The 20,371-nt window shown below is 63.7% G+C and overlaps 1 protein-coding gene across 4 annotated transcripts in view; it reads right to left on the bottom strand.

Annotated features, from left to right (window-relative positions):
- Positions 1 to 20,371, bottom strand: part of SIDT2 (SID1 transmembrane family member 2) — a 26,087-nt gene extending 5,716 nt beyond the window's left edge. The window contains exons 1-24 of one of the 4 annotated variants that reach the window (XM_008165556.4): positions 19,636 to 20,350; positions 17,670 to 17,791; positions 16,879 to 17,043; positions 16,447 to 16,492; positions 15,910 to 16,011; positions 15,699 to 15,782; positions 15,141 to 15,240; positions 14,630 to 14,695; positions 13,914 to 14,007; positions 13,079 to 13,137; positions 11,843 to 11,914; positions 11,437 to 11,511; positions 10,854 to 10,916; positions 7,877 to 7,995; positions 6,457 to 6,530; positions 6,070 to 6,136; positions 5,382 to 5,455; positions 4,959 to 5,082; positions 4,576 to 4,693; positions 3,882 to 4,018; positions 3,393 to 3,501; positions 2,681 to 2,757; positions 1,672 to 1,718; positions 984 to 1,089 (exon numbers count right to left, since the gene is read on the bottom strand). In XM_008165556.4, coding sequence (XP_008163778.2) covers positions 984 to 1,089; positions 1,672 to 1,718; positions 2,681 to 2,757; positions 3,393 to 3,501; positions 3,882 to 4,018; positions 4,576 to 4,693; positions 4,959 to 5,082; positions 5,382 to 5,455; positions 6,070 to 6,136; positions 6,457 to 6,530; positions 7,877 to 7,995; positions 10,854 to 10,916; positions 11,437 to 11,511; positions 11,843 to 11,914; positions 13,079 to 13,137; positions 13,914 to 14,007; positions 14,630 to 14,695; positions 15,141 to 15,240; positions 15,699 to 15,782; positions 15,910 to 16,011; positions 16,447 to 16,492; positions 16,879 to 17,043; positions 17,670 to 17,791; positions 19,636 to 19,824 — 2,289 coding nt within the window. In that variant the 5' untranslated portion in view covers positions 19,825 to 20,350. Of the gene's footprint in view, positions 1 to 983; positions 1,090 to 1,671; positions 1,719 to 2,680; positions 2,758 to 3,392; positions 3,502 to 3,881; positions 4,019 to 4,575; positions 4,694 to 4,958; positions 5,083 to 5,381; positions 5,456 to 6,069; positions 6,137 to 6,456; positions 6,531 to 7,876; positions 7,996 to 10,853; positions 10,917 to 11,436; positions 11,512 to 11,842; positions 11,915 to 13,078; positions 13,138 to 13,913; positions 14,008 to 14,629; positions 14,696 to 15,140; positions 15,241 to 15,698; positions 15,783 to 15,909; positions 16,012 to 16,446; positions 16,493 to 16,878; positions 17,044 to 17,669; positions 17,792 to 19,635 lie in introns of all 4 variants that reach the window. The other 3 variants (XM_042851819.2, XM_008165558.4, XM_042851821.2) reach the window with 3 other exon arrangements.

Raw genomic sequence — 20,371 nt, 5'->3', positions numbered from 1 at the left:
GACAGGCTCCCAGGAGGCCATGCCCATGTGTTCCCCAGTGACGGAGGCTTCTCTCCCCACTACCTGGACAGATAATGGCTGGAAGGACTCAGCGGTGCTGGGGGTGGTGGTGCAGGTACCAGGGCTCTGGGGATGTTGGTGAAAGGACTTACAGGCCCTGCTCCTCCGCTGGGGCCTGACTCTGGGGTAACCCCAGAGCTCAGTCACTCCCCGTTTGCCCCAGAGCTCTCCTGGGGTACAGGCCTGTGATGAAGTGGGACTGTTCTTAATGTTTCCTCTGAATACTGTGTGGGTGCCTCAGTTTCCCCTATGCATTTCTTAAGTCTCTAGGTGGTGGGGAAAGGCCAATGCGCATAAATCACTGACACACTGTCTCCCTGGCAACAAAAGGCCAGGGCCCCTTCCCCCCCTGTGAGGAAATAGCTAAAGGTGAACAAAGAGATCAGGTGACCTCCTGGCCCGGGAAAGAGACAAAGCCCAGAGAAGGAGGGGCTGGAGGGAGTTTCAGAGTTGGAGCTGGCTGGGGACGAGGAGTGAGGGCGGACATGGGTGTCTGGCTCTCTGAACCCCATAATGGACCCGGCCGAGGGGTCCCGTTCACCGCCGTACCTACAAGCTCTGTTTTAGACCATGTTCCTGTCATCTAATAAATCTCTGTGTTACTGGCTGGCTGAGAGTCACGTCTGACTGCAAAGTGGGGGTGCAGGACCCTCTGGCTTCCCCAGGACCCCCGCTGGGCGGACTTGCTGTGGGAAGCGCAGGGAGGGGCATATGCTGAATGCTCCCAGGAGAGACCCAGGAGGTGAAGACGTGTGAGCTTCTTGCCCTGAAGACAGTCTGCTCCGAGGGAGAGGAGGCTCCCCAAAGTCCTGACTGGCTTTGTGGGGAGCAGTTCCAGAGCATCGCCCGGGGACTCCGTGACAAGGCCCCGCTCTGTGCAGCCAGGGAGTCTGTCCAGCCGAGCCCCCAGCCTGTCCCCGCACCTTCATGATGATGTAGAAAGCGAAGTAGAGCAGCAGGTTGCAGATGCCGATGGCCAGAAGGTAGGAGGCGAAGTCGTTGGGTCGGACGATGAGTCCGTAGGCAGCGCTGGGGGAGGGAGAGGTGGGTTAGGAAGGCAGCAGAGGGGGGCCCCCAGCTGCAGCATGGCAGAGACTGGGGCAGCCCCATGCCGGATATCGGCAGCAATTCTCTATGGTCCCTGCTGCAGCCTGCACCACCGGCAAGACGAGCAGGGTCTCCTGGAACATAACCTGGGGCGCCTGCTGCATCCCGGGGCTTGCCCAGTGGGAGAGTAGGCAGGGGAGAGGCGTTCGCCCGACTGCTGTCCGGGGCAGCTCTCCACGGCTGCCGCTAGTGAGCCACAGTGCGCTCCCTCTCCAGGGCGCTACACCCTGCTTTGCCCCACGGTGTTCACAGCTGACGCGAGCTGTGTGTTCTCAGCCCAGCTCCCTGCCCGGCTGCATGGTAGCACTGCAGAGGGATAGGCCTGGAACAACTGAGACCAGCAGGTCAGGGCCGGGGCTGGCATAGCAGCAGGGGAGGGCCTGGATCGAGGTGTGTTGGCAGTGGTGGGAGGGGAGCTCTCCTGATACCCCCTTTCCTTGTACAGAGCACTCTCCCTCCGGGCAACCTGGGACTTGTCCCCCCTACACACACCCCCAGACTTACAGCGACCAGTTGATGATGTTGCCCATGACCAGCAGAACCATTCGATCCTGCAAACACAGACAAGGAGGGTCAGGGGAGGGGGCGTATGCTGGGCTAGTGGTTCGGGGGGGACCCTGTTTTCATGGCTCAGAGCCGTTAGAGCTGCCATCTCCCAGACCCACTCTCTGCCCCAGGGCATGGTGGCTCAGCCTTCTCTGGCTGGGAGGATGCTGGTCCCAGGGAGGGGGCAGGGAGGGATCGGGAAGCTCTGACCACAGCGTGAGCTCTGTGCCTGTGGCGGAGCTCAGATCACCTCAGCTGGGCCCAGCATCACATTCCACCACAGCCAAGCAAACAGCCTCCCTGCATCCCGCTGGGGGGCAGTGGGGCCGCGGGTCTGGGCTAACTGAGGACGGGGGGCTGAGAGGGGCCGTGCTGGGTGAGGAGGGGGAGGGAGGCCTCACGGAAAGGACCCTGGGGGAGTTGTCCGTAGTGGGTATTGAATCTAGGACCTCGGCTTCGGAAAGCGTGGTGCCCTACTGCCCGAGCTGATGCCCCAGCTCAGATAGACCAGGCAGGAGCAGGCCCCCGAGCCCCCCGCGAGGGGTGGACAACATGGCCACTGGCTGGTCACCTCTGGGGCAGGCTCTTGGTTTAGCTCCATTTGTCTCCATCACAGAGCCAGGCCCAGAGCGGAGTACGCTGGGGATGCGCTGTCAGAGGGGGCTGGCAGGGGCTCAGGGCTGTCATGCCCAGGGACTGCACGGTTGCACTGGGATGCAGAAGCAAAAGGGCAGATTTGGGCCAGTGGTCCATCAAAGCATCCTGCCCCCGTGCTGGCTGGATGCGTCCCTGTGCCTGCAGCATGAGGCCTTGCCGGAACATCCACCGTCCAGCAGAGAGCTCTGGGCCGGCCCCGGGGCACTGCTGTTGCAGCTAGTCCTCCTCGCGCAGTGTTAGCCAGTCACGGGCTTGTACCGAGAGTCAGGGGCCTTGGGCGCCTCAGGGCTGAAGTGAGCCGCTCACTCACCACGTACATGGGCCCACTGCACTGGCGGATGCAATCTGTGTACAGCACGTGCACGATTCTGCGCGGTATCCCGGAGTCTGCAGAGAGAGAGAGGCAGCGCTAGAGCCGGGGGAGGGGGCAGCAGGCCCTTCCCAGGCCCATCCTAGCCCAGCGGGGCATGGATTGCAGCCAGTCCCATCCGAAAGGGAAGAGGCCTGAACCCTGCGCTCCCAGAGCAGCAGTCCGGCTGGAGGGAGGCCAGCGTGAGCAGAGGCTGCCCGCACAGAGCAGTGGGGGCTCCCCCAGCCCATCACACAGCCGGGAGGGTGGGCGGAACAATGCCCCGTTCATGCCCCTGCAGTGAGTCCCACTGCCAAGCTGGCTTGGCTTTCAGACCAAGTCCCCAGCGCTGCGGGCTCATCTGAGCAGGGCCGGCCACGCTCGGCCCCACAGGCCCCCACGTAAGCGCAGGCGTCTCCTGTGCGAGTTGAGCCGACAATGCCCAAGGCGGGAGGGAGCCAGACTTGCTCTGCCGGTGCACAGAGAGCCCTGGACGTGGGTTATACTAAGCAGGGAGGAGGGCTGAGCAGTCACTTGGGTGCAGGCGTTCTAGCGCCATGGACCACTCAGGCCGCGACGCAGAGCCAAGGACCCGCGCTGGGCTGGGCTGCCTGTGGTGCCCATGGGGAGTCTGGCTCTGCCCCCCATCCCTGTCCCAGGGGCGGGGCCTCACCGAGTTTCCAGCGGCCCATGTAGTAGAGCTGCGTACTCAGCAGCAGGGTGGCGATGATGTGGATGATGGAGAAGAAAATCCAGAACATCATGTTCCCTTTGCCAAAGACCTGTGGGGAGAAGACGGGGTGAGCGGGTGGGAGACGGGGCTGGGGCTGGTCCCCAGGGGCCCACGACGCAGGCATCAGAGCTGTGGTTACAGAAGGAGCCGTCAGCACCAGGGAGCTGAGAGAGCCACAAAGCCAGGATTCATGCCTGAGTCCGGCCTGGGGCAAGGCAGCCTGAGTTTTACTGAGGCAACTGCTGCCTTCTCCGGGTGTGGGGTTTGCTGGCCAAGGACCCACAGGCTCTCAGACAGCTCAGTCCTTAGTCCCTCTGCAGACAGCCAGTAACGCGCCCACCTGGACTGAGCCGTCTGCACAGGGGGCACCAGCGAGCTCGGAGCCAGTGGCTCCTCCCCCATAGACACGGCTCCGGGGCTGGCACTCACCACGCCGACGACGGAGAAGAAGATGACGATGGCCAGGCAGGCGTAGGCGCTGTACGCGCTGGCGTTGATGTCCGGGTGCCGTTTCTGATACAGCTTCAGCATGCAGAGTCCCGCGATCATGTACATGAAGGAAGTGTCTGCAAAGGGACGGTGGCCAGACTGAGCGAGGGGCCGGGGAGGGGCAGGCTGGCAGCCCCTCAGCATTGCACGGCTGCAGGAGCCTGGGTCCTGGCTGCCGTGGCAGGGAGAGTAGGGCAGGGACATCTCAGACAGGCACGGTGGGAGGAACCGCCACGTCTGAGACACGGCTCAGAGACAGAGCTGGACTGCCGAGCCGTGGGGCCGGAGCGGTGCTGCACATCCCTCTGCTCGGAGCACAGCGGCTCCCTGAGCTCACCGGGAGGTGGCTGGGGGCTGTCTGATGCCGCAGGCTGCAGCGCAAACCCTCCCAGAGCTCCACCGGAGCCAGTGCCCAATCTCTGCCAGCACCACAGCACTGTGGCAGCTGGGTAGGGCCGGGAGAGAGGGAGTCTGAGACGGGAAAGGGGGTGAGCTCAGCGGGATGAAGCAGCCAGCAAACGGGCTGCGCTGGGCGGAGAGGAGAGCCCCTGGCAGTCACCCCTAGTCCAGCTCCGCGCTGGAGCCGGGCAAAGGGCGGGTGTCACTGCAGGGTCAGGGAGCCCCGAGCACTCACCGAACTGGAAGTTGGTGTAGTTGGGGCAGACGTGGTAGCAGGCGCTGAGCAGCCCCTCCATCATGAGCGCCGTGCCCATGGCGTAGAACAGGCCGAAGTGCTTGGGGATGCCACACTCCTGGGGGGGGAAAGGGAGGATTGACACGCCCGCCTCAGACAGACAGATCTGGCCAAAAGGCACCTGGGCTGAGCGAGCCCGGCTCCCAGCTCAGGCCAGGGGCAGCCCCCCCTGGATGCCCCCCAGAGGAACTCTCCCCGTCAGCACCCAGGCCCTGCCCGCCCCCACCCCAAGGGCGCAGCCCTGCCCATCCCAGCCAGCATCACGGGGGACGGCGATCAGCCAGGCTGCAGGCACAGGGCCGGGCGCGAGGGGCGGTGCTCACCAGGGCCTGCGTGTCGTTGCGCATCAGCGCCCGGTTGTAGTTGATCTCTCGCTGCAGGATGATGAGCAGGAAGAGGAGGCCCAGCAGCACGTAGCCCAGGTTGCTGAGGATGTTGTTGAAGGCGCTGGCAGGAAGCAGGTCAGTCCAGGTCACCGTCACAGGGCCGGCTGTGTGGCCTGTTCCCCAGAGATCGGTGCCACGGAACAGGGCACTGCCCCCGCCCCGGGCAGCTGCACCCTCTGTCCCCACCCGCATCCCAGCCAGAGCGCCACGGTTCACATGGGCTCCCCTCCCCGGTTCTTTGTTCTCCCCTCCTGGGTGCTACCAGGGGCCCAGCTCCCCTCCCCACCCCACCCGCCAGACCGCAGAGGGGCAGGTGGGCAGGCCAGGGAGCGTCACTGCGAGCCCCGCGCCAGCTCTTACCTGAGGTTTCCCAGGGGGTGGGCGCACAGGAAGTTATAGTAGCAAATGTCCTGATTCCCTGTCACGTTCACCACCTGCAGCGGGGAAGCAAGCGAGACCCTGAAGAGGAAGGGCAGGGGACACCAGCTGGAACGGGCCTGGCACAGCTCACAGCCAGGACTGGGGGGCCCGAGGGGAGGTGTCCCCAGTAGAAACGTGCACTCACCGAGGAGGGGGCAGGCAGAGGACCCAGCAGCACTGGGCAAGTGCAGACGGCGAGGGGTGACTCAGAGTTCATGTGTTCTTCCAGCTTCCACCCCAGGGCTGATTACAACCAGGGCAGGGATGTGCACATTTACAGAGGGCATTTGGCCAAGCCTGCCCCTTGGAGAGGCTGCTAAGTGCAGAGGGAGACAATGCGGCACTTTGCTGCAGCCGGGCTGGGCAGGGCTGGATCTCAGCCTGCATCTCGCGTGGGCGACCGAGTGAAGGGGCCGCTCGGCTGGGGGAGCGCCTGGGAGGAGACGCCGCTGGTTTCTTTGGCACAGGAGGGAACTGCCCCTCAGCCCGTGGCTGCTTTGAAGCCCAGAGCCCAGCCCTGGGAACTCCCCGAATTCAGGAGATGGTGGAGCAGGGCAGCCAGCAGCCCCCAGGGGAGAGAGCTCGGATACTGGGGCAGGAGGGGGACGCAGGCAGGGGCCGTCCTTACCGTCTGGTAGGTGATGACCAGCTGTATGACAGGGAGGGCGTAGAACACAGCGATGGTGGCAATATTCCTGCAAGAGAGGACGGAACTGAGCCAGGCGGGCGCTGGCCAGGGACTCCAGCTCCGCCCCCTCCCTGGGGCTCTCCCCACTGCTCCAGCGGCACCCGTGCTCACCCATCTCCTCCACGCGCTCTGCAGCACCCACTGGGCTCGGCGGGACGGCGAGTGTGATGCCAACGCCATGGAGGGCCGGGACGCCGATCTATCCACTGCTCTGCAGCAGGGCAGGGCTCCAGGCACCTCCTTAGCTCAGGGGCGGACAGAAGAGTCCCGCAGCCCATCTCCCTACCCCCTCACCTCTCCTCCCTCCCCAGGCCTGCCCTCACTCACCAGAAGTAGATCTGGTATTTCTTCCGCAGGACACGCTTGTCCTTCCGGGCCAGGTCTGCCACGTACAGGTATTGCTGGGAACAGAGGCGGGATCCCATCACAGGCCAGGCGGGGCATGCGGCAGACAGGGGCGAGGGCACCCTGGCAACCAGCCCAGCCTGCGCCACCTGCAGCCGCAGAGCTACCCCTGCCCAGAGCACTGGCTAGCTGCCAGCCGGCAGCATTTCCGGGGGGAATACGGGCTCGGTCACAGCACTGGACGGAGGCTGGCGCTGAGTGATGGGCACGCACCAGACCGGCCAGCACAGGGTTAACGAGCCCATTGGCACATGGTTCTGGGGCAGTGCCTGGCTACACAGGCCTCCCCGCTGCTCCATCACCCTCCGCCCCACATATACCCTGCTCCAGCATCTCCCCGCGGGGCATCGCTCAAGCCTGAGCCAGGGCAGCCATACAGGCTGTGCAGTGTGTTCCCGCCGCCAAAGCGATACCCGGGACGGGCAGGAGATGCAGGGGCCTGCATGTCACGCTCCCCCCCACCCATCAGAGCGATACCCGGGATGGGCAGGTGATGCAGAGGCCTGCATGTCACGCTCCACCCCCCCCCCCCCCCCCGCCCCCCATCAGAGCGATGCCCGGGCTGGGCAGGCGACACTGGGGCCTGCATGTCACGCTCCCCCCCACCCATCAGAGCGACGCCTGGGCTGGGCAGGAGACACAGGGGCCTGCATGTCACGCTCCCCCCCACCCATCAGAGCGATGCCTGGGCTGGGCAGGCGACACTGGGGCCTGCATGTCACACTCCCCCCACCCATCAGAGCGATGCCCGGGCTGGGCAGGTGATGCAGGGGCCTGCATGTCACGCTCCCCCCACCCATCAGAGCGATGCCTGGGCTGGGCAGGCGACACTGGGGCCTGCATGTCACACTCCCCCCACCCATCAGAGCGATGCCCGGGCTGGGCAGGTGATGCAGGGGCCTGCATGTCACGCTCCCCCCACCCATCAGAGCGATGCCTGGGCTGGGCAGGAGACACAGGGGCCTGCATGTCACGCTCCCCCCCACCCATCAGAGCGATGCCTGGGCTGGGCAGGTGATGCAGGGGCCTGCATGTCACGCTCCCCCCCACCCATCAGAGCGATGCCTGGGCTGGGCAGGCGACACTGGGGCCTGCATGTCACGCTCCCCCCCACCCATCAGAGCGATGCCCGGGCTGGGCAGGTGATGCAGGGGCCTGCATGTCACGCTCCCCCCACCCATCAGAGCGATGCCTGGGCTGGGCAGGAGACACAGGGGCCTGCATGTCACGCTCCCCCCACCCATCAGAGCGATGCCTGGGCTGGGCAGGAGACACAGGGGCCTGCATGTCACGCTCCCCCCACCCATCAGAGCGACGCCTGGGCTGGGCAGGCGACACAGACCTTGGTCCGGATGACGTTCTTGTCGGAGTCTATGTCCGCCAGCGTGTCGTAGTCGTCCTCCTCCACAGAGCTGAGGGAGTCCAGGCGGGGCCGGCTGGCCACGTTCTCCAGGGAGCGCTCTGCAAGGGCACAGGGGAGCACCAGCGTCAGTCCGGGCTGAGGCCACACACCCTGGGCAAGGCCTAGCCTGCCCCCTCCCCACAGCCCTGGCGACGGGATCAGACCACGGGGCGACGCGGGCCCCAATCATTCGTATCACGGAGTCAATCAGAGCCATTCAATCACACCCTGAGATCATCCCCCCCGTTCATCGTCCACAGCTCAGTGAAAAGGGATCGACGGGGCAGCACAAACCCCACAACAGAGACCCACCCCACCGCTGCAGGAGGCTCCGTGGCATCTAGCAGACGTTCCCAGCTCTTCAGGGCTGGGGTTCAAGCCGCCGGGCCCCTGGGACAGAGATCCCTGTGCACTGAGCTACCTACGCCCGTCGGGGCAATTACACCCCGGGGTCATTCCGTTCTGATTGGGCTGATCTGGGTATTGATGATACAGGGACGTGTGCGATTGGTTCGTCATGCTGATGCCCCCGGTGCTCTTTCTGAGGGGACAGGCTGTGTCTGTCGGGGCTGGCGAGGGAGACGGGGCCCCAAATGCACCATTAGAAAGGACTGAGGGGACAAAGGCAGCTCCCGGCAGAACAGAGCCGGGGCAGGCAGGTCCACATGGCCCACACAGCGAGTCACCCTGGCACACAGGGCCCGCACCCTACAGCGGGGCCCACTGGGGCATCAGTGCCCGGAGGACCTGGAGCAGGACTCGTGCTGGGGGGTGAGCTCGCCTCAGCGAGCAGGAGGCGGCTCTGACCAGCCTCCGGCTGGGCCTTCGCTAGGAATTCAGGGGCGTTCTGGAGTTAGCCAGGGGCGGTGACCTAGTCCAGCTCAGCCTGCTGAGAAGTGCAGCCGCCCGGCTCCTCCAGGGCTGCTAACTAGCCTTCTCTCCCAGCCATGGCACGGCCACCGAGCTGGTTTCGGGGCGGCATGCAGGGCCGACACCCGCTGCTGAGCGACCTGAGTCACAGGGTTTGGGTCAGGCCTGGCCAGGAAGCTCTGCCGGATCCTGTGAGACGTCACATGCAGAGCACGGCCCCTTTGGCACAGAGACCTGCTGGCACTCGTCCCACGCTGCCCAGTGCCACGTAGGGCCTGGGTGCCATGTGCAGAGACCAGAGTACAACAAGTCTGTCCCTTGCCTAACGCACATCTCAGCACACAGTCGTTGGTCTGGCCAATGCTCCAGGGCAGCCCCATGCTGCATGTGGGTCTGGGGAGGGCAGGCAGTCACGCACAGCTCGCTGGCACCAGACACTGCGCTCCTGGGGCTGTTCGGTTGTTGCTCTGTCTTGGTCAGTCACATGTCTGCCGCTCCCTGGCTCACTCTGCTAGCAGCTGAGTGCCCTGCCGCTAGCCAAAAGCTGCCAGCCTTGGGGGCCTGACGAGAGCCAAGGGCCAACGGGGCCATTGTGACCCTCCTGTCTGCCCCCCGGCGTGACGCAGGCCAGGGAAGCTCACCCGCTGAGGAGCCGACAGAGGACGGGGACGCCAAGCCCTCCATGAGGCCAGGGAGCGGTGGCCACTCGGGGAAGGCGTCTGCTTCTTTCGGTGCGTAGCCGGGGGCTCCAGGCCTGGCTATCGTGGCCTTGGCAGGCAGGGGCACGGTGCTGCCCACACAGCCTGAATTGGGCCATTCTGCAGGCGATGCTGCCTCTGCCCCACTGCAACAGGGCCCATGGCTGCCCCCTCTAAATCCACCCAGAACCGCAGCACCCCTCAGAAAGTGCAGCCCCCAGCCATGGCAAGCCTGGGCAGGGGTCCTCCAGGGCTTCACGTTACCATCTCAGACCCAGGCAGATGTTTTGCGGGGCGGGGGGGGGGTGGTGTTGTCAGCCAGTGAACAGTCCAGAAATCATCCCTCCCTTTCCAGGCCACTGAATGGGGCCCACAGAGCCAGGGCCAGGGCCACGTTCTCGGCTCAGACGGGTTACACCGGGGCATAGGGATCGGCAGCCACTCCCAGCGCTCTGAATCAGCTGAAACGGGACTGATTTACCTCTGTCTGGTCAGGGCACCTGGCCGCCTCCCCTCCTGCACCACAACTGGCGGAGAGAAATCGACCATCTCTGCTGAGCATGTGCAGCCCATCCCCCCCGCCCTGGACGAGGGACCAGGAGAGGAGGACGATGGCGCTTCCCCTGGACTTTCCACCCCTGCCTCTGAAAAGACAGCAGGACAAGCCAGGGCTCCCAACTGACCCCTGTGCTGGCCCTGGGTCTCCCCTCCCACACCCTCCTCCGCAAACCTTACAGTCCAGCTAGGAGCCCAGGCGTGTTGGGAAAGGGGGGGGGGGCACTGTCTCACACACAGCACCGCCAGCGCCCCTCAGTCCTGACCTGCAGCCCCAGTTACCCCAGCCCTGGGCCCCCCGATGCCCCCTCACAGCACCGCCAGCGCCCCTCAGTCCTGACCTGCAGCCCCAGTTACCCCAGCCCTGGGCCCCCCGATGCCCCCTCACAGCACCGCCAGCGCCCCTCAGTCCTGACCTGCAGCCCCCGTTACCCCAGCCCTGGGCCCCCCGACGCCCCCTCACAGCACCGCCAGTGCCCCTCCTCAGTCCTGACCCCTGCCACTCCATTCCTGGCTCCCCTGAGCAGAGGCTGACAAACAGGCACAGTGGAGGGTCCCAGGGGGATAGCTGCTCCCAGTGCGCCCACGCGTTGGAAGACGGGAGCGTTATGGGACGGCTGGTGGCTGGAGGGACTGTTCAGTGGCTGTCCCTGGATCAAGGGACGACAGATGGGAGTGAAGGTGCTAGTCGAATGCAGGGTCTGTCCCCAGGTAACGTGAAGCCGAGGGCACCGCAATACATTGGATTGATTCGAGTTCTCCTAGCGCCTTTTCTGCTTAACATCCACATCTACCCATAGCAATGCACAGGTGCCTCATCTGGCTGGAGGGGACGCGTCGCTTGAAGCGGTCCAGCCCTTGAAAGGAAAGGGAGAGTTATTGGGAGGGCGGATGGGGACAGAGCCTTCTTCTGAGAGCCGAGGGGGGTCCCAAGTAGCCAGCCAGGCAGTTTCACTCCTCATCTGCTGCCCGAGCCAGACAGGGACAACCCAGTTAAAGGCCTGCCCAGGACACTGGTCTTCCAAAGTGGAGCAGAGTTGGTGAGGGTGGGGCGGAGTTCTGAATGAGGACGAGAGCCTGGGGAAGCCACAGCTCCTGGGGCAAAGTCCTCTCCCCAGAACCAAGCCCTCCCCGGAGAGCCTTTCGCACTCAGGCCCCCGGACGCGGGGGCAGATGTGCACCTCCCCGGCTTGGCATCACACGGGATGAGCCCAGACAGCGGGCCTCAGACAGGGTCTCGGTGCATGGAGCGTTTGCAGCAGGGATGGGCTCCCAGGCTCTGGGATTGCTCGGATGTGGACTCTGCCGTGTAAGACCCAGCTCCGGCTCGCTGGTTTCATCTCGCCGGCCAGTCATTGCTGGTTTCTTGCGGCTCACCTGTGTACCCAGAAGAGATGTCCGTGGAGCCCATGCTCTCGGTGATGCCCTCGGTGCTCAGGGTGGAACTGTTCTCTGGAAGGAGAGTTAGAACAAGGGGGTGAGTCGACGCAGTCAGACGCCCAGCCAGGAACGAGCAGAGGGCAAGGAGCTCACACAGCGGGGGGCGGGGTGGTGGTGTGTGAGAGAGAGATAAAACACTATTGTATCTGGAGACCCTGGCTTATCCCAAGTCACTGTCTGGGGGAGAGGAGACAAACGAGATTCTGGTCGCAGGCTCAGGAATAGGGTCCAGCCATTGCCAAGGACTGGCGACCTCCCCCGCCCCCAGGGCCCACTCCCATCTCCAACTGGTCCCGGAGCCCCATGCGAGCGTGCGGGTGCGGTGCTCCTGGCTGGTGCTTACCCAAAGAGCCGTAGCCGTAGCCGTGGTAGGGAGGGTGACCCAGGAGGGAGTCCGGGGTGGTGCGCGGATGCCCTGCAAGACACCACAGGAGCCTGCGTCAGGCAGGCAGCAGCCTTCACACACGTCACCCCCAGAGCGCAGGCGGCTCAGGAGAGCAGGGGGCACGTGTCTCAGTGGGGTGAGTGTGGCAGGCTCAGGCTGTGCCCAGACAGCTGCAGTGCAGCGTAGCTCTTTGGGCTGTAGACGGTTTCTGCTCAGGGGAGACCAAGGATGGGAGGAACTGGGGGGAGGGAGGGGGCGACACACCAGGATTGTGGGACATCAGCAGAGCTGGGTGAGAGGAGTTTGCACAGCACCCTGCATCCCTCGCTTTAGTGGCTGACGCTTCCTACGGAGCAAGACCCCAGTGCAGGACCCTGCCCTGCCCTGCCCACCTCCAGCTGGAGGGCGGCTTAGGGCCAGCGTGTCAGGGGCACCAAAGGGATCTGTTCACAGCCTGTGAAATAACGGAGGCTGACGCTTACCCAGTAAAGATGCTGGGAGGGGAAGTTCCCCAGGAGCGATGCGCAGGCAGAGAGAGAGAGAGACAGATGGACAGACAGACAGAGTCACTGACAGCAGCAGATCACAGATGACGTGGAGCTTAGACCCGACACACTAAGGACCCGTCCACCCGTCTCCCCATAACGCAGGGAGATCTGTGCACAGAGAAAGGGCCTGGCTCTGAAGCTGTGGGGCTGAGCCAGGCCGTCGAGCAGAGCCCGAGTCCAAGGCTGGAGCCAGCTCTCCCGGACCCTCCTTTCACCCCAGGAGAGTCCTGGCTGCGTGGATGGGCAGCGACCAGGGAACCAGGGGTTTGGGCTGTAAGCCGCAGAGCTGGCCAGAGGCAAAGGAGAGTGGGTTTCCATTCAAGGGAAATGTTCTATTTCCACCAACCGTTGGTTGCCAAACCCCAAACCTTTGTTTTGTGAAGAGAACCCGGCAGCAAAGTGTCCATGAAAACATTATTTCACAGGGAAAAAAATAAAGAAAAAAACCCCAGCCGGCTCTGGTACATACTCCACCCCCTAAGGGAACTGGGCCCACCCACAGTCAGCCCCCCGCCTCCAGCACATTAACCAGCAAATATGCATCTCCGCTGCCCCCCGGACTCTACGTGATGGGGCCAGCTCCCAGAGTCCCCCCACCCCCAGACTCCTGCGTCAGTGCACTCTACGGGCCCTGGCGGGTCCGTACCGGTGTCCGTGGTGGGCGTGTCCATGGCAGCCAGGAGCCCTTTTCTCTTCTTCTGTTGTCTGCAAAAACGCAAGAGAAAACCTGAAACAGAAGGGTCGGGAGGCAGCTCCCTCCTGCCGCAGACCCAGGTCCCATTGGGCAGCCGAGGGCTGCAGAGCTCAGGCACCTCCCGACCTTGTGTTAACTCTCGTCAGGGGTTGCCCAGGGAAATCCAGCCCTGGCGCTGTCCCTGGCTGGGGCGTACCAGCCCCACACCACCCCCGGCCACCACGTCTCCTGGGAGCTGCTCACACAGAGGGCCGGAGCCAAATGAAGGGCTCACCTAGCCCTGCCCGAGAACCGCAGCAGCCACGGCTATGGCAGAGGCACATGCAGGCTGGGGGGCGAGGAAGGCTGCGTGAGGCTCCAATAATGGTGACCTTCCCCATGGCTCTATGGAGACACGGCCGCGCCACGTTCCGACCTTCCCCGTGTCGGTGGGAGGCGTCTCCGGGCTGGACCCTGGAGATAGTGGGGATGCCCAGCCCTTGGTATACAGGGAAACAGACCTCCTATCCTGGGGTGGAGGGGAGGGGATGTCTCATTCCTGGCTGCTTTTTCTGCCGTCAAGGCCCTGGCTCTCAATTCCTACCCTGCACCAGCTGCTCCGTGTCACTGTGCCAGGCCCCGTGGCTACACCAACTAGGAGGGGGAGCTGAAACCCACTCTAGTTTTGCAGAGCCAAGCCCGGCGGTGGCGGGTGAGTGAGAGGGAGGGGAGGGACGAGGTGGGTGAGCTGAGCCAAGCCGGCAGTCCGGTCCCGGAGCACCGTGGGAAGCGAGGCGCAGGGACTCACCTCCAGGTCTCACAGCAGGCGATGAGCAGCGTCAGCAGGTAGAAGGAGAGGAAGATCCCCAGGCAGAAGAGCATGGCGCTGACGTAGACCTCGGCTGCGGAGAGAGGCAGCGGGAAGGGGGATTACGTGACAGCAGCAGCCCGTGGTGCCCCACCCAGAGAGCAGCTCGCCGGATGGCACAGCCTTGCAGGCACGGGGAGTCAGCTGGGCACACAGCCTTCCCTGACCCCACGACTCCCTCGTGCCCACCATGAGACACACAGCCCACGCTATGTACCCCTCCCTGGGGGGCATAGACCCCGGCTGTACAGGGGGAGGTGGCCACTGCTCATCTTAGCTGCTCTGTTGGAGCCGGGCCTGCTCCGGGCTCATGCCCAGCATGTAACGCCCAGACAGCGAGGGAGACCCAGGAGCAGTGTCTGTCCGTGCATGGGCCCAGCAAGGCCCACTCCAGATGCAGAGCCCAGGTGCTGCCCCAGGCCACGTATGCTCGGGGCCTGCACCACCAGCAGGGTGGAGCCGTTTGTCAGAGCCAGCCAGCCATTCCCATGTGCCCGAGCCATGCCAGGGCTGTCCCGGGGGCACTGGGACAGCCCTGCAAGGACGGTGCCCCATGAACACGAGCATTATGACCAGCGTTCAGCAGGAAACGCCCCCAGCTGCAAACGTAGCTGCCGCAGAGTGACCTGCCGGCCCTGCCTGTGGGAGGAGCTCACAGGTAATAGCAGGCGACACCATCACGTCCAGCGCCTTCTGCCGACTGCCTTGATCTACTGGTTCATCTGGAAGGAACAGAAGGCTGGAGATTAGCCCAGCCTAGATCAGTTGCCTCCTGTCTCCAGGAAAATTGCTCAAAGCAGATGGAGGAGCCCAGCCCTCTGGAACTCCCACGCCCTGGGTCTCGTCCAGCGCGTCGCCCGGCCCAGAGCAGCGTATGCCCAGCTGGGGCTGTTGGACCCTTTCCACCCACAGCGCCTTGTTGCTGAGAAGTGGCAGCAACTGAGGCAGGGAGAGGGGTCACCACACCCGGGTCAGGCTGGGAACCAGCTTCCACCTGGGTATTATGGTCCCCAGGGCCCCTTGCATGGTCTGGATCCCGTCGCCGGTGCCTTGGGGCAGGGGAGCCTAGATGTCAGAGGGGAGAAGGCCATAGGGCGGGTGGAGGAGAGGGACTGGTGAGTGGCTAAGCCCTGTGCCTCCCCAGACCGCCCCACCCTACCCCCATACCTTGGGCGAGGGGGTAGTAAGGCAGGGGCCCTCCACAGGCCTCGTCTTCCGTTTTCACCACCACCACGACGTAGAAGCTGTTGCTGGGGAAATCCTTCTTCTGGCACGGCCGCCGGGAATGAGAGGAGAGTCAGTGGGAGGGGTGAGTGGCGGCTCTCCCCACCCGGCCCCAGTGGAGCGGAGAGGCCTGGATGCCCAGGCTCCCCCAGATGAGAGTCTGGCGAGACGGGCACATCGCGAGCGACCCAGAGAGATGCCGGAGCTGGCTGCGGAGGAAGCTGCTCGCCTGCACTGCTTACACGCAGGGTGTTATTAGCGTGGAGGCAGCACCGGAGACACCGGGACGAGCAGAGAGGCCACGACTTGCCTGGACGGAGCCGTCCGGCTAGCACCATCTGGCCGCGAGGAACAAGGCTGCGTGTCGTCTGGCTCAGCACATGCCGGCAAGAACATCTCCAGCCAGCACTGCCTGTCACTAGGGCCACACCAGAGAGAACAGCGAGGCCTGGCACCTGCTGCTGTTTGGCTGGGCTGGGCTGGCCTGGCAGCGCTCCCTACCTGCACCGTGATGGCTGCCTTCTTGGTCATGGTCTGGTACATCCCGATGAAGGCCACGTTGTTGTCCAGGTCATAGACGGGGCACTGCGGGGAGGAGAGGGGGGAGCAAAGACTCAGGCGCACAGAGCCTGGACCTGCCCAGAGGTCACCCTAAGGGATGCTGGGCGAGGGGAGCACCGGGAAGAGGAACCCAGCCCCATGCCCCACGTACCAGGATGTCCTGGATGGACATGACGGAGCAGGGGAAGGCCATGCGCGAGGTCACCTTTACGATCACCGAGTCCACACCCTCCGGGAACACGTACTTAAAATACTACCGGGGGGGGGGGGGAGGAAACAGGGCACATTATCGCCATGGTAACACTGCCCTCCCCTCCCCATGCAGTGCCCTACACCCCTTCCCATGCCCCCACCCCCGAAGCGGCACCAGCCATGTTATTCCAATAGAAGGCTGCCCCTCCCCTGCACCTCTCCTCTGAGGACCCCAACCCAGAACCCCTGCGCTGGGAGGCAGGGCAGGGCCATTGTCCCATTGCACCAGGGTGGGGGGGGGGGGGAGGAGAGAGAGCCAGGAATAGAACCCAGGAGTCCTAGCTCGCCCCCCACTATCAGGAAGTGCAAGATCAGAGAGGGCCCCTCCCTCTGGCAACCAGAAAGGTGCCTTTACATTATGGGGAGTCTGGTCAAGCTGTTTTAACGCCCCCCTCCCCCCCCCCATAGCAGCCCCCCAAGCAGAGAGGGGCATTACCTGCGGCTGGGCTGCTGTGGCATTGAAGCTGAACCGCTCGTTCGTCCTGTGCAGAGAGAGCGTTAGAACAGCAGCATGACTCAAAGAGGGAGCAAACAGGGACCCCCCATTGCCCCTGCCCGCCGGGGCAAGGAAAACCCCACCCGGCTGGAGCCAGCTATGGGCTGGAGCCGCAAATCCGCAGCTCGCAGGGCCGTGAGCAGCCGTTCAATGGGTCCCCAACCAGCCCTGAACGCCTGAGGGGGAGCCCGGCAAGCGATGCCTGCCCCAGCCCGGGACCTGGCTGGCCTGCGTGGGTCTCAGGCAACGCGAGCGCCTCAGGCGTCCTGCACAGCTGGCTCATGGGAGGGTGCTGGGGGGCGGGGGGAAGGAGGCCCAAGGTGTAGGGCAGTGTGTGTATCTGGGGGGGTGGTTCCTATCTCTATCCCTCACCTCAGCACGAAGTTCTCGACGCGGGTGACCCGCAGCTGGTAGGAGGCGTTCGTCACGGACAGCGTCGACACATCCACATAGAAGAACTGTGTCTCTGACTCGTTCTTGGTCTGGGGCTGGCACAGCGTGCGGCTCACGTTCTGGTACAGGTACTTCCTCTGGAACCTGGCGAAGGCAGAGACCCCCAGGCCGGATGAGAGAGGGGCCTGGCAGCGGTGGCATGTAGCACGGAGCCAGTCCCCCACCAGCATGGGGCACACCCACAGCCTACGGCATGGTGCACTGCTCATAAGCATCAGGCACAGCTCCAGGACCCTCAGCCCGTGGCCTTCCTGGGGTTCGCTCCCTCGGCTGGCCGGGTCGCTGTCCCTACCTGAGCTAGGCAGGCTCTCCTAGCGGCACTGAGGGTGCCATGGGGGGTCGGCAATGCAACATCTCCCTTCCCCAAGAGCTTGGGGACGCAGCCCCTCCTGCCGGTGCACAGGCCGAGCTAAGGGTGCTGCTCTCCCCCTCGGCGGCGCTTGGTAGCTGGACTAGGTCACTGTGGAGAAGGCTCAGAGGATGAACTAGCAACTGTCCCAGAGCCGCTCTGCACCCAGCCAGCTGGCAGAGCAGGACGTTCTGGGGCAGACGAGGCTACACATTCGGGTGTTAAGGCCATTTTCATGCCATGGTCAGAGAGCTGGCCTAGGTGCCCACGCCTTCACCAGCAGGGGGACCCCAGAACTAGGGGGGGGGCATGGGTCTTTAGCCCCACTTCAGAGGTCGTTTCTGACAAGGGTGGTACTTACAGGCCCCTGAGGATCAGCGGCACCTGAAACGACACCACCGCCTCCTTCTGCCTCATCACGAAGAGAACCGGCATCTCCTTCTGCTCAGACAGCACGTTCACCGTCACCCGGACGCCCTCCGTCTGGGGAGGAAAGAAGGGACATGCTGGCCTTGGCCAAAGAGACACAAGCCCTCCCCCACGGGTCTCAGCTGGGGGACTCTGGTTTGAGCCCCAGACTTGAATTTCTTTCAGCTCCACTGCAGGGGAAGTGGTGGCCATTGGTGCACAGGGCACAGAGCCCTCCCACAAGGACAGCGCGGGCTCACACTCGGCCCTTTGTTCCCTGTGACTCTCGAGATGCGGGAGCAGCGTGACCTGCCTGGGGCAGAGAACCATCCTGCCTTTTACAGCCAGACACCGCGTGCAATGGGGAATGGAACTCGTGACCGCTGGACCCTGCTGACCGAACAGGAAGTTCAGCTTGGACCACGTCCGCAAACAGCTCCTGCATGTACTCCCCCCAGCAGAGAGGAAAGGTCAAGACACTGCATGTGCTGGGACAGGATGGGTCAGCGCTTGGATACTGGGACCTCACGCGGGAGGTTGGGAAGCGGGGACTGTGGGGAGGGGCTGTTCCAGAGGCAGGAGAAGGGAGCAAGGAGTCAGCTCTGGGGGCAGTTAGGACAGAGGGTTGGGCAGTGACGGAGGGAACGGGAGGATGAGCAGCTCAGAGAACAGGAGATGCCAAAGCAGGGTGGGTGTGTGTGTGTGTCTGGGGTATTGGCAGGGCAGCAGCTCACTCCATGCACCCTGCGAAGGGATTACTCTCCCACAGGATGTCTCTCCCGCAGATCCGGTCTAGTCCTAGAGACAGCCCTGAACCAAACCCCCAGATCCAGCCACGCCGAACTCTGAGACATCTGGGTGCAAAGCTTCCCAGTCAGGGCAAAATGCCCACTCTGCAGCTGGGGAAGCCGAGCATGTATTTCCTGGGCTATGTGGCCCTGGAATGGGAAAACAGCCTTTGCATCCCTTCCCTTTGCATCAGAAACAGGGACTTATCAGCTGTGAGCTGGCAGTGCCCTTCCAACTACCAGGCCAGAGCAGCCTTCCCAGTCGCAGCCTGACTCAATGCTCAGGGATGGAGATAAAGGTGAATCTTCAATGTGGAACCTGGCTTAACAACAGACCCAAAAGCGGGCAGTCGCCTCCCACCCTTCTAAACAAACAGCACAGCCGAGTTTGTGGAAAGAAAAAGTAAAGAGTCAGCCGAAGCAACTTCCTTTTTAAAAATGCTGATTTGTGGCTTGCACAGTAGAACGCAGAGACGCCCTCAAGACACACACACCCTACCAGGGCAAAATGAACACACACGCCAAACACATCGCAGCCACTAGCTAGATGAAAGGCCAACAGCAAGCACTGGCCAAAGCAACTGTGATCTCAGCTGGAAGCGATGGGGACACTCCCCAGTTGTCAGCCGGGGAGGGGAGCAGCATGGTGAACGCACAGGGAAGAAGGAAGTGAAACTGGGCCAGGAAGCGAGCAGTCTTGCTTCACTGGCCCAAGCCCCGTGGGAACAGAGAACTAATAGCACAACCAGGGGGAGAAGTTTGGGTTTTTCCACCTGCAGTCTAGGGCCCAGGGGGCCGGATTCTCCACTGCCCTGCCCACAGTGCACTCCGCAGGCCGTGCGAAACAGAACCTGATCCAAACAGAGCATCCTGCACGTGCTTGGCTCGGGGGCAGGGCAATGGAGAGTCAGGCCGAGGGACTGTTCAGAGATACACTTCGTAGCACCCTCCAGCAGAGCACGAGGCAGGGCCCCCTTTGTGGGCTAGGCAAGGATTATCCCCCCAGCACTTCATCAGTTGTCTGGGGCATGGCCCAACAGTGGGCAGAGCAGTTCACAGGCCGAGGGCTCTGGCAGAGGGACCGTGCCCCCTTGGCTGGTGCTGGGCCTGACCTGGGGGACACTCACTCACCCTGTTCCTCATCACGGTGTGGTTGAAGGTGTAGATGTTCAGTAGCTCGCTGTTCACAAAGTCCATGTAGTTTTTGTCAAACTCGGCCTCCTTCTGGGAGATGTTCTTGGCGGCCAGGGCCTCGGGGAAAGCACCAGCCCCCGGCGGAGCCAGCAGCAGCAGGACGAGGGGCAGCTCCAGGGCCCACATGACTTGATCCCACAGGCAGGCAGCGCGTCTCCCGGGGCTGGGCTAAGGCGGCAGCAGCAGGAGCTTCCAGCATCACCGGGGTCAGCACCCTTTAGACCCTACGTTGGGCAATCCCAGGTAACATGGCCCCCCGCCTCTTCCACGCCGCACCTGGCCAAAGGGTGCGGGCGGGAGCACCTGGGAATCAACAGCTCTGCCGGGCGAGCCTGCAGGCTGCTCACATCCAGGAGAAGCGTCTACAGGGCCTCCCAGAGCAAGGGTACCTCCGGGCCGCTCTGCCCCATGGCACCGCCAGCCCCACTGCGGCGGTGGAAGCTGCCCCACACACGCCCAGCTTCCTGAATGGGAGCCAGTGAGCAGCCAGGCTAGCAGCTTCTTTCCTGCCCTGTCTGTCCAGGGGCTGGGTCCTCTCCGCCAGCCCACTGCAGACAGGCCTCTGCCTGGCCACTGCACCTCGCAGGTGAGGGGCTGCGGGCAGCTGGAGACTTTGTGTCGGTCCTGAATGCAACAAGCCCAGGCTGTAAACACTGAAGCAGCAGGTGACGTC

This window comes from Chrysemys picta, chromosome 16 (genome assembly GCF_011386835.1).
Source record: "Chrysemys picta bellii isolate R12L10 chromosome 16, ASM1138683v2, whole genome shotgun sequence".
NCBI lineage: Eukaryota > Metazoa > Chordata > Testudines > Emydidae > Chrysemys > Chrysemys picta.
Note: the sequence above shows the minus strand (reverse complement) of the source record. Positions and strands in the feature narration are given on the sequence as shown.